Source organism: Nelumbo nucifera, chromosome 5 (assembly GCF_055504915.1).
Source record: "Nelumbo nucifera cultivar China Antique chromosome 5, China Antique-T2T, whole genome shotgun sequence".
Lineage (NCBI taxonomy): Eukaryota > Viridiplantae > Streptophyta > Magnoliopsida > Proteales > Nelumbonaceae > Nelumbo > Nelumbo nucifera.
This window is the reverse complement of record NC_142653.1, coordinates 20,347,825-20,360,450: the sequence shown is the minus strand read 5'-3', so window position 1 is coordinate 20,360,450 and position 12,626 is coordinate 20,347,825. Positions and strand designations below refer to the sequence as shown.

Here is a 12,626-nt window from a genome sequence, read left to right as displayed (position 1 = left end):
TCCATGTGCAGGAATCTTCTTTATTTTTAAAAATTTTATAATTTATACACTGAATCAAAGCTATCTATTATAAACAAAATAACAATAGAGGAAAAATTAGTTTCGAAACTTCTGAAGATAATAGAGGATGAAAAAAGATTGCAATTAATAGAATTAAATGTAATTTTTATTTTAAGGGTCCTTGAAAAAACACAATGCAAATAGTTGAATCCACTCCACCCAACCAAGTTGAGTGCCTACCCCAACCAACCAGTTGCAGCGACTGAAGGTCCAGAGGTGGGATAATCCTAAATGGCAGAAGGGTGGAGAGAAAGGCGCATTAAATGGGACAGGTTTTCCTTTTTATTATTTTTTTTTTGTTTTTAATTATTTTGACACAAATAACAAAACAATAGAGAACTCCTAACGGAACAAAAACGTTATGATGAAAGGCAAATTAGCTAGGATAGTTGTCACACAGCTATTAGGTGCTTACTTAGTGTGCTCATCTATCCTGCCTACTACATTTGGACCCACAATATTCTTATCAATTAATCTATTAATATATTAAAACAAAAATGGATATGTTAAACAACCTCTCTTTTCTCCCTTAACCCAACCAAACGCTCCTAGTCCCTTTACATTATACCTTTCCAAGCTCTCTCAAGTAGGGATGGCAATTTTTCTTGTAAAACCATGGCCCTATTCCAAATGGGGCGGGTTTTCCCTGATCTTAAACGAGGACGAGGTGGGAATGGGAAAAATTGCCCCGAATCGGGGACAGAATTTGACCCCGCCCTAAACCCGGTGGTAAATTAATAAAAATCCCTAGGTTTAATACTGGTTTTTAAAATATTTCTAAGTTTTTTCCAATTTATTAAAATCCTAAGATCCCATAATTCCATTTCTAAAATATCTACAATTTATCATAATCTGATTCCTAAAATATTCCTAAATTTTTATAATCCTATTTGTGAAACATCTATAAATAAATTTAATTTTAGGTGATTATCTTGAAGCAGTCAGGGATGGGGTAGATTACATTGACTATGGGGTGGGGACAGGGAGGGGGTGTCCTGCCCGTTGCCATGCCTACTCTCACGGTGATTTTCTATGCTTATCCCACCTCTCTCTCTTCTCCCTGTATATTGTGTTTTTAGATTGTCTCTTTCAAACTTAAAACTAATCCAATGATTGTGAGTTTACTTTATTTATTTTTTTTTGATTTTTAGATGTTTAGATGTGGGAAACACTATTGTCAAATACATTTATTTTGAAGATAATATTAAGATGGTGTTTCGTAACGTGTGTGTTTTTTAAGCCCGATTTACCCAATAAAACGCCCACGCCCAATGACACGTCTATCCGTTTTTTGGTGTTAAACTATTTGGAACCATTTTTTCCATGTAGGACAAGCACAAAACGTTTTTCAGCTTATGATGTTTGATAACGGAATTTTCCTTAAGATATGTTTGGTTTGAAGGAAAATGTAGAGAAAGGTGGGGAAACCTTTAGGCTCCGTTTGGTTTGTGGGATAGGGATGAGAAAAGGAAATATTCCTTTTTCTCTTATTTGTTTTAAGTGAAACAAAGGGATGGGATGAGAAAAATGTGGGATGTCAGATCCCAAAATCATGGATTTGGGGTCGCACCAAAACTGTGTAACCCCAGTGGTAAAATTTGAGAAAGCACCATTACCATTAATGACGAACAGAGGAGGCAACCAACGACGACGAACAGAGGAGGCAACCAGCGATGATGAACAGAGGAGGCAACCAGCGACAACGAACAAAGGAGAGAGAGAACCAATGCCTTTCACGTTATAATCGGAGATCAACTACCTCCCCTTCCCCGTTCGAACCTAAAAGCAGGAGCTAGTTCAATGAGATTTCACCAACGACTCTAGTAGCTCTTCCTAAGTTTAAGGCGAATCGGGCAGAGCAATACCTTCTATGTCTGGCTTGAACTCAATTGGTGTACAGAGGAGATCTGAGCTCGATTCGATTTCAGAGTACCTCTCTTTAGACAAGAATGATGATTTGTGGCCGGTTTAGAGAGATTTCATTAAGAAAACCAAGTTTATCGACTGTAGCCTTGAGAGTGTTTGGTTTATGTTGAAAACGATACAAGAAACACGATCTACTTTGGTGTACTTCTTCCCTTGCCGCCGACAAAGACGTTTGACAGAGAGATGGGGGTTCGGTCTGCTGCTACCTGTTAGTCCAAAGGTAGGAGATGATGAATAGTCACTCCCCTTCCTCCTTTTTCTTCTTCTTCCAAATAGGAAAATTATGTTTCTCTTTAGTCTAAACGGTCTGCTACTACCTATTAGTTCGAACTACAATCTCCGACGGCATTGTTCGCTTCCCAATGGTGACCAACGACACTGTTCATCGTCTTCGCTTTCCGTAGGTGAACTACTGTTCGTCTTCCTCTTGGTGAAACAAAACACCCAATAGCGAAGAAGTAGCTCGTCACAATGCTTTTCCCATTATTTTTCCATATAGTAACCAAATAATGCAAGTGTAAATTTTTACACTTTCCCATCCCACCCAAATATTCCCACAAACCAATTAGAGCCTTACAAACCTTGTATTGGTTTCCTTGTCTTTCGCTTCCTAAGTTCATTTCCCTACCTTTTCCTTCAAACCAAACATAGCCTTACTGTTTTTCATGCACAAGTAGTCGATATAGTGTTGGGCGTGCATCTCTTTTAATCCAATACCACCATGTGCTTGATGACAATCTAACAACCCTTATGCTATTTGGATGAACTCGAAACCAAACAAAAAGAATGAGAAATACTTGTCGAAAAAGAGGGTGGGTTCGGAATGTTAAACATGTTCATAACAAAAGAGAAAAGAAAATAAACCCTAAGAACACAACATTTAAACTGTTCTTAGGAATGGCAAGAGGGCAGGTTCGGGGCGAGGATCATATTCCCCATCCCCCGACCCCAATTTTGAAATTAACCCCATCCCCGTCCCCAATCCTCGTCGGGATAAAATTTATCACCCATCCACGATCCCCGACGGGGATGGGTTCCTTGCAGGGACCCAAATCCCCGAAATTTTTTTCGATAACAATATTTTTTTGAAAAATAAACTTATTTAAAATAAATAAAATTTTTAAATTATAAATGATGTTTTAAATATGTTTTGATATATATAATATAAATAATATAATAATATATATTTAATATAAATAACATTTAATATATATATATATATATAATCGACGTCAGAATGGAGCGGGGACCTCAATCCCCATCCCCGACCCCAATCGGGGATTCCTATTAATCCCTATCCCTATTCTCGCCTTGCCAAAATAATCCCCATCCTTGAGCTCATCGGGGATAGGAAAAATTGCCATCTCTAACTGGTTCCCATGACTTATCGGTGGTTTCTAATCGTCTTTTAAGTAGCAATAGTTAGATAGCGGCAGGTGGTGGTAATGAAGAACAAAAAACCCTTGGTGAGATACTGTCAAGCAGTGGCAATGAAGAACAAAAAACCTTTAGTGAGAAATCAATAGGTAGTATAGGTGGTGATCGGTGGTTTCCCATGACTAGACAAACCCTCGATGTTTTGTTCATTCGACCATCCTTTCACGTGAATGTTTAGTGCAATGTAATGCACATTATCATTTTGAGTTCATGCTACGTTGGATTCATGTAGGTGCCATGTCATAGAGCCATTGGGGGCAATGATGGCACATGGGGGGAAACAACAATTTCAACATTTTTCACACCGTTCAAATTTTGATTTACGAGGCATTGTCATTTTTCGACATTTATTGAAAAATGTGTTAAACAAACATCATTTTTTTGAAAAAAAGGCATGTCGAGGTGGATTTGACCTGGCACCATTTTTCAGAAAAAAAAAATTATATACATTAAAATTTTCATGGGCTCCTAAAATGGGCTCTACCCCCATAAACTCAAATTTTCTAATGGGCCTCAGTATGGGTCATTCAATTTGGACCATACCCCATACTCTCAAATATGTGCATGGGCCTAACATTTGGCCTTTTTTGTTACAAATCCATTAGGATGGTGGAAAGGTCCATGTGGGATCCACTTTGAAGTCAAACTAAAATTCAAGTTTGAATTACAAATCTTATTGATTTATGAAAATAATCCAACTAATCTCAAGTCCAAAAGATGGAAATCTAGTCAATAATTAAAGAGAGAATAATTGATTAAAAATCATTATCTCCACAAACGATAAATTGCCTATTTTCTTATTTATGAAAGGTAATTAGAGCCAATCAAATATCTAGTTAATCAATGCATATATTCCCATAGATGGAAATTATCTAATGATTGAAGAGACAATAATGGATGATAAATTATTCTATCCAATAATGATAGTAATTACAACCTTTCACTCTCTAAAAAGAGTTAAGAGAGCTAACCAAATCCTTAATTAATGGGATTAAGAGATTAGACCAGGAAATCTATAAATAGAGGTTCTCATCAAGAGGGAAGGGACTTTGGGGGTCAATAAGAAGACACTAAATGAAATAAGAAGGCTCTTGGGAAGAAGTAAGCACATACACCATCTTTTGGAGAGCAAAGCAATAACAATCTTGAAGTCTTGTGGAATCATTTTCTTGATCAAGATTTCAAAACCCAGAAGGAAGAAATCTCCATCATTTTCTGAAGTATGGGGGCATGTCATTTGACCCTTAGCTTTGACTCAAATCAAAATCCCCGAGTTACAAGAAGCAATCTCGTAGAATCCTTATGTTAAACAAGCTTCCAAAGCCAAATTGAAGGAAGCAATCTCTATCACAGTTTGAAGTACGAGAGCACGTCATTTGACCCTCGACTTCAACTCAAATCCAAATCCTCAAGTTGCAAGGAGTACCATTGAGAGAGAATTAGAAGTTCTATCTCTTTTGTAAGAGAATTCAAATCCAAAGAATTTGTATCTCATTTATTTCAAATATATATAAAAAATCAATTTATTTGAATTTGTCTTCACTTTTCTTGTATTAGGATTTATACACAAAATTTGTATTGACAATGGCAATGAAACCAAACACCCTTTAAGATTTTATCAAATGGGGGCACTTTAATAAAATTCCCATTTTTATTGATTCATTCTCTTCAATTAACAAAACTCCATATTGTTACGCGGCCACATGGGGTATAAATTAACAAGTAAACCCTATGAGAAATCTTAGTATTTGACCAAAATCCAAGCGAAGGTATAAGTAAATCAAGAAAAAATAAGTAGAGTTGCTAGCTTAGTGATATGTTTCATTTCATGGTGAGAAAAAAGTTTTTTTAATTCATTTGTAAAAACGAGTGCAATATATAGTGTTGAACGGTGAGGCTGCCCAATGCTAAATTGCAACTAGGAGGCATAGTGTAGGCTCAGATACCATTTCTTATATGACTTAAGAGAATTCATCCTTAAAAGCTAGTTGTTAGAGGAAGGGAACCCAAGCACATATATCCTACAACAGCATCCCATGCTACCAACGTGGGATACCTCACATTAACATCACATACTACTAATACGAGAGAAATGGATCGTAACATAGCTTTAGTCTTTTTGAGGTGGGTACGAAAAAAGCTTATGCTATAGGATAAGGAATGACAAGAGGGCGGAGACTATATTTTCCATCATTGACCCTGATTTTGAAATGTTTCAGACGTTAATCCCCAATTCCCCATTGGGTATAAAAGTTGACTCTAATCCCAATTTTTTAATTAAAAGCATTTTTGGAAAAATAAATTTATTTAAAATAAAAATAAAAATAATATTTTAAAATCAAGGCAGTACTTGGCGTGAACCATGAATCCAGACTTGGTCCAGCATGCACTCTGGGCTTGATATATAAGTCAGGCGTGGGAAGTGGGATGAGGCAGGTCAGGTTCATGGGCCTACAAATTTAAATTCATTTTATGTAATATATATAATATATAAGTTATATTTAATATAATACAAAATATTGTATTGGGCCAGGCCTAAAGAATTGAGCCCAAAGGTGGCACAAAAATCTGCAAGCCCTAATATGGGCTCAGGTCGGTGTCTGGACAGAAAAATACTCCCTTTTCTTTCACTCAAAACTAAAGCATAGAACCAAAACGCAGGCACAGTCACGCTTGTCTCTGAACACCATTGTCAGATAAGGGAACAAATAGAGGAAGTAATCCAGCTGAAAGTCCCAAGCAAAGCAAATGGGTTATGGCCTTATGGGATATTAGAAATAGAATATTTACCGGTTTCGCTTTCACACGAGAATTTTACACAAGGGCCTAGTGATAACTGATAACTAAATGAGGGTGCTGGCAGCCTGGCATCATGTGGCATGTGACGAGGTATCGATTATCAGCCGTTGGATAGGTATCAGTGCCTTGGTGGAGAGAATCATGACAACCCGTTGAAAGAATGATAGGCCGTAAGTTTTTCGGGTATCATAGTCGAACCCCTGCATCAAAGGTTGCTAGTGTTAGATTCCTCTCAATGAGATTGAGGACTGTTGATTCATCCAAATTTTTACCTTCCCCTAGTTCGCTTTCTTAATTCTTATCTGGTTGATTAATTCCCACAAATCAAAAAGAAAAAAGTAAAAAGAAAAAAGAAATTGAGATCTGAGAAAGTGAGAATGGTCTGTCGCCTGAGCTGAGCTGACTGTTTGAACCGGTACAACGGCCAATGGTTTTATTCTCTAAACCACCTGTTCCAACTTTCAAGTTTCAACTTCCAACTTTCTGATCGGTCAAAGTTCTTCCGGTATCATACACTTCCGACGTCATACAAATCGCCTTATTGTTTAATTATTAATTATTTTTTTATTTTTTAATTTGAAAGACGATTAAAGTTTCCCGCCTCTGGTGGATGTTGATTGTTGACTACTCCTCATCCACAGGAACTATGTTTTCATTCTTGAGCATCGCATTCTGTGGACGAACTCGAGAGTCGAGAGGAAAGTTCTTGATCCCAGAGAGAATGTACCAGGTCAGCCATTTTAATTTACTAGGACGGCCTTCGATCCATACTCCATTGTTCCTCTGTTTTGATTATCGCTTGTTCTGTGCAATCTCTAATTTTTAGATTTTTGTTTGCTTTTACTGTTCTGATATCTATGCAAAAAGAATATGCTTTTGATATCCATGGTGATAGCTATTTTGACCGCTAGCACCTTTGAATTGGAGAATCAATTGCAGTAGACTATGTAAATTTGATTATGTTCTCATAATCTGCCACCGTAGGAATTTGATCATATAATACTTATGGTTCTCTTTTCGGTTTCGTTTGCTTGATTTTAGTTTAGAAAATGGAATTTGCATTCAGAAGTACAGAATACTGCATATTTGCATTACAGACCTTGTTACAATACAGAGACAAAGGAATAAGGAGAGACCATTGAACTAATGGTTCATCCTTGTTCCAACCACATATATAGTACGAATAAGGACTTTCAGAGATTAATAACGGAAAGAAAAGATAAAAAGGAAAAAAAGAAGAAAAAGAAAAGAAAAGGAGAATCACGGCAGAGTGATTAGCTTTTCCACGCTTCTATCTGCATCTGCTTTTTCTTATATAGAGATTTGCTGATAAGTGATAAGATTTACTTTACTATAGATGCATGAGCATGACTGTTCGACTTCACTGAAGTTTTAGGTACTTCAACAGCCTGTACAAGAAAAAAGCGTTAGAACCAAAAGTAAAATTAATTACCCTTACAATGTCCCATCTAGATTGGAAAAGCATTATTCTTGAATAACAACTACAGATAATAAAGTTGCTTATTAGAGAGAGAGAGAGATGATAAAATAAAATAAAAAAAGATTAGAGAGAGAAAGAGGACCATGAACAGGAAAAAGATTACTGAACTATTCTTGTTGGACCTAACCTAGGAGGCTTGGAGGTTGTTGTACACATGGAGCTAGAAGCATTAAGTTAGAGCCAAGTACACGTGTGTAATCCCTGGTGAATGATCGAATGGCATCAAATCTGACGGGGGGAAGGAGAGGATAGAAAATTGAATGCACTGTGGATAGACCTGTTTCTTTTGTTGATAGCTGATACACATAAACACTGGTTGGTTGAGTATATTGGGAAGAGTAAGGGGATAGAGTTGGTTCCATGGCCGAACTGAAACATTCGATGGACCATAAAAGGTAGGATTTGAGGGATCTGTTTTAGGCTTTTAGCCCATGGACCCACCAGGCTGCATCTATAATAGCAGGATGATGGCTGGGATTTTTTGGACGACACTGTTTGATCTCCTCAGGCATTTCCCTGAATGTCTGTGCCCGGGAGGAAGACGGATCACTTCTACTGATCAGTTAGAATATCTTATAAAATCATGGTGAGAGAATGGAACATTAGGTAACTGGGACCAGGAACCAAAGTACCAAAAAAGTAATTTGTTCGGATAGAATAGTAGGTAATGGAGTCACAGGCATGCTACCTTTGCTCTTCATCGCCGATGCCTTTGCTGTGGCTTCCAGAAGACCTGTAATTAGGGAACGGAACCTGGCCAGACTCGATATACTTGAGATCCTCTATAAGGATCTCATAGTGCCTCTTCACTTCCTCTGCAGATTTCCCACCAACAGCTCTGGCTACATTGTGCCACCGGTCTGGGGTGTCTTTGTCATATAAGGCCAGGGCTTTCTCGAATAACTTGTTTTGTTTGGGTGTCCATGATGAGCTTGAGCTACGCAGGGAGCTCGATGCCATTAGTTTGGTGAAGGATGAAGGAAAAAATTAGACTCTAGAAGAAGTAGGTAATATGGTTGTTGGTTGGCAAGTAATTAGTTGTGGATGGCAAAGTGTTTGACGTGCGTTGGAGTCTGGAAAATGGTGGGAGAGCCTAAATGCAAATACAGAGATGGAAACAAAGAGTCAGACACGAAAGCGAAGAGAAGAAAAGACGTATCCAGGGAGAAGAGACTGCAGTCAAGGATGGTTTGTTGAGCCAGAGATTGCCTTGCCTGCTTGCTCCTTATAAACCGGAGGAAAGCGTGATGGATACCTTCCAGTTGGCGAATATATTTTTCCAAAAGGGTAGAAGTAAATACGCCAATACGCTGTGACTGTGACTATAGGAGCCACAAGATGAAGCAGGACAAGCAACCACAAGAGGGAAGGGGAATCGGGTATCAAAGGACGGTCTCTTTCTTTCCTTGTTTCTATATTTTTTGTGTCATTTTTCTTTCCTTTATAACATCAACAACAAGGTGGATTTCCATGAGAATTTACTAGCAAGTGGGATTAGATACTATGATACCCACATAATAGATTTGGCAAGAAAACAAAACCCTCCCCTTCCCAGTCTCCCCCCCGCCGAAACTATGAAATTAATTAAGATACCTTGTCGTCTTTCAATGGGATTCTGTTTCTCTTATTGCTAATTGCAGCAAATTCGCGTAATCTAATGTAAAGGTTATTCACTGGGAAAGAAGATCCAAGATAACTATGCCCAAGTGGTCTGGATTTTGATATACAATTTATTCTGATTTTGTCCTCTGCCTATCAGGAGGATGATGACCCTCTCCCATCTTTGTTCTATTCTATCCTTCACGTGTCAGACCCTGATCCTCTGCCTGTTACTACAGTACTATTCACCTTTCTCAAGGGTGTGGTAGAAATAAAATGAAGTTTCAGCCACAGAGACATGATGGGTTCAGAACTCCGTTTTTTCTTGTGAGATGGGGGCCGACAACATAATAGAGTGTTGGAGATTTACCGTTGCAAAGATACAAAAACTTTGGTGATGATCATGCAGAAGCGACCGCTCTGAGTAAACTGTATTAGCCATATTGTGTTCATCACTCAATGGTTCAGAAATTGATGCTGTAAGCTTTTCAAAATTTTGGGCCAATGAATAGTGAACAGGGTAGTGATCGTACCATTTGTTCAGCTTGATCACTCAAGCTGAGTAATCACCCAATAATTTTAGCTGAGTCAGCAGAATCGACAGAGTTTGCTCTTTTTCTAGAATTCCTTGTCAGTTCATGGAGGGCTGGGGTTTCTTTCAGACTACCTGTGCACAAAGAACCTGCATGTTCTTTGTAAACAAAAGCAAAAGAGCAATTTAACAGTGACCCATAAGTATCAAAGCTTTGTCAAGAGAGAGAGAGAGAGAGAGAGAGAGAGAGATTGTCTTGTGCCAACTAAAATTGAAGACAGGACTCGGGTGTTTGGCTAACAATTTGGGGCGAGACTGGGGGCTATTTTGAAGGGTTTTGTGTTTGAGCATGCATTTCATTTACCTTGAAAGGAAAGATAAAGGAAATGCTAGTGTTATAGTAGTACCCTGCAAATCCTTTGTGGGAGCTGCAAATGGTACTCGACAGACATTTGAATTGAAATCTGGTCAAGATTGATTCGAGTTCAATCTGTTTATAATTAGATCAAATATGAATCCACTCCTATCCGATGATGTTTGAATGTATGTGTGTATATCCACATGAAATTCATATTGCTATCTATTTGTAAAGTTGTTTGAATTTTGTATATATATATATTTACTAAAGTGACATAAGTCTTATATAAGTTATTTTCAACACATTTGGTATGTCCAATATTAAAATCACTTTTTAGTTCATTTTATTGATAATATATACTAGTTTGATCACTTTCAGTTTAATTTATTAACTGCATTCAATATCCAATATCAGATTGATTTCAATCCAAACCGCGTAAATTTGATGGATAAGAGTTGATTTGAGTCCAAACAAAAATAGATCAAATTTAGATATCTTTATATATATATATATATATCTGATTTGATGAGATCTATTTGCAGTCTAATCCCTTGAGCCTCTCAATTAACTTTAGTTATTTTGTGCTTCAAAGCCTAGTTGTAGAATATAAGATATTAGAGCTAACATTCATGATTTTTTCCAAAAAGAAGAAGAAAAAACCAATATGGACTACATCACACCTATCTGCCATATCCGTTAAAGATAATTAATTGAAAAGCTCCTACTGAGAAAGAAAAAACTGCCCTTTTAAGGAGGTTAACTGATTCTGTTTGTTAAAATGAAAAACAATATGGAAGACCCCTTTGACCTCTTCAATTGATATTTGCAATTATAGCTTCTTCACATATGACAAATATCATATTATAGTATTGAAAGCGAAGCTTCACCACTCACCAGTAACCAAGACAAACATTTATCTTAAAAACTTTTGTACCATTACACTAAAGAATTAACACCGACACTTTGATTCACATCTTAAAACTGATGTACCAGGAAGACTTGAAAGCAGTGGGGTACTAAGGTACTGATGCTAGTACATGATGTGGAATAGACAGAAGGTACATATTCTTTTACATCTGAATTGCACCCACCACTCAATTGGTACCAAGCGTTGTAATATGTGATTTCGTCCATCAAATAAACAGATCTTATCTTATTTGAATACATTATTTTAGGGTTCTAAGATGATGGTTATAAACTGTTTTATTTTTTTCTTATTAGTTCAGGAATTAGAACTTTTTTCCTGCTGCTTGGCCTTTGGCTTCTACAGGGATTTCCCTCCATTAGCATTTAGGATCTTCTTTCTCTCTCTCTCATGCGTCCCTCATGGGGCCATAGTTTTATAATTAATTTAGGATTAGAATTAGCTCCAAAATAGCCAAACTGCTTTTATCGGATTAAGCAATTTTCCAGGTATGATTTTAATTTGGTGTAAAAAGGCGTTTATATTATTATTATTATTATTATTATTATTTACTATAAATATGAATAGGGCTACTTCCTGTGTAACCATCAAATATCAAATGTGGGGTTGACAAGACAAGCGTGGTGACGTAGATTCGAGTTTGAGAACGGCCCATTCATGTCAAAATCCGAGACGTTACGTCCGTACATGGCTCAGGCCCACCACTTCGTTCAAGATCCTTAATTTATTTATTTTTTTGGGGGTAGGGTAATAGTTCAAGATCCTGGTTAGTAGTGTTCATAAATAAACTTTTTATGAATTGAAATCAACGTTGTGGATTTGTTACGAACAAAAGTGTACAAACACAGCTGTGAAATTCAACACCTCTTGTCCAAATGCTATCCACACAAATTGACAGCACACTACAGTCAAACCAATTTCCTGTCCACTACTCTCTACCCTCGCTCTACCCGTTTTGAATTGAAATCAACATCGCCATTTTATATTGTAAGATGTACAGCTATAATGTACTGTTGATAGAAAAATTGATTAGAAAACATGGGTTTCATTACATTCGCGTATCAGAAATATCTCCATAATGACAACTGAGATGTTTCTGATGTATGTGGCTGTATGTTCTATGGGTAGCAGATGCAGACTCAATGGTCTTCTAAAGAGCTTTGGGCCTTTGGCCGATAAAATCATGTGAATTTTGAAGAATGTTCTCTGATTGGTTACCACTTTTTTTGAATTTTGAAAAAAAATTGTAAATTTTTCTGGTATCTAAAAATCTATTAATTGGATGTATGTCTTGTTCAGCACAAATTAAAACATGATACCTTGAGATTAATAAATAGATTTAAACAAACCCCAACTTTTTTGAATTGACTAAAATATACTTGTGGACTGATCCCATTACTTAAACATATCCTCTTTCGGTAAAACTTTACTTACCGTTTCATGAACCTCTTCTAAGTTTTAATATTTCAAAAATCCTATTTCAAAGGAT

General features: G+C 36.9%; 1 protein-coding gene and 1 long non-coding RNA gene across 2 annotated transcripts; one reads left to right on the top strand and one right to left on the bottom strand.

Annotated features, from left to right (window-relative positions):
* The first annotated feature begins 6,837 nt into the window (after positions 1 to 6,837).
* On the top strand, positions 6,838 to 11,395 carry LOC148791277 (uncharacterized). The gene is made up of 2 exons (XR_016076096.1): positions 6,838 to 6,952; positions 11,206 to 11,395. It is a non-coding gene; the product is annotated as an uncharacterized LOC148791277 (long non-coding RNA).
* Positions 7,292 to 9,014, bottom strand: LOC104595667 (protein RADIALIS-like 3). The gene is made up of 2 exons (XM_010256500.3): positions 8,412 to 9,014; positions 7,292 to 7,631 (listed from the first exon to the last, which is right to left on the bottom strand). The coding sequence occupies exons 1-2, from the start codon at positions 8,681 to 8,683 to the stop codon at positions 7,604 to 7,606; spliced, it is 300 nt and encodes a 99-aa protein (XP_010254802.1). The 5' UTR covers positions 8,684 to 9,014; the 3' UTR covers positions 7,292 to 7,603.
* Positions 11,396 to 12,626: the final 1,231 nt, after the last annotated feature.

Excerpts from the sequence above, each read along its gene's own strand:
- LOC104595667 (XM_010256500.3), bottom strand. The coding sequence starts at position 8,683 with ATGGCATCGAGCTCCCTGCGTAGCTCAAGCTCATCATGGACACCCAAA. Across the intron at positions 7,632-8,411 it reads ATCGGCGATGAAGAGCAAAG|GCTGTTGAAGTACCTAAAAC; the intron begins GTAGCATGCCTG and ends TTTCTTGTACAG.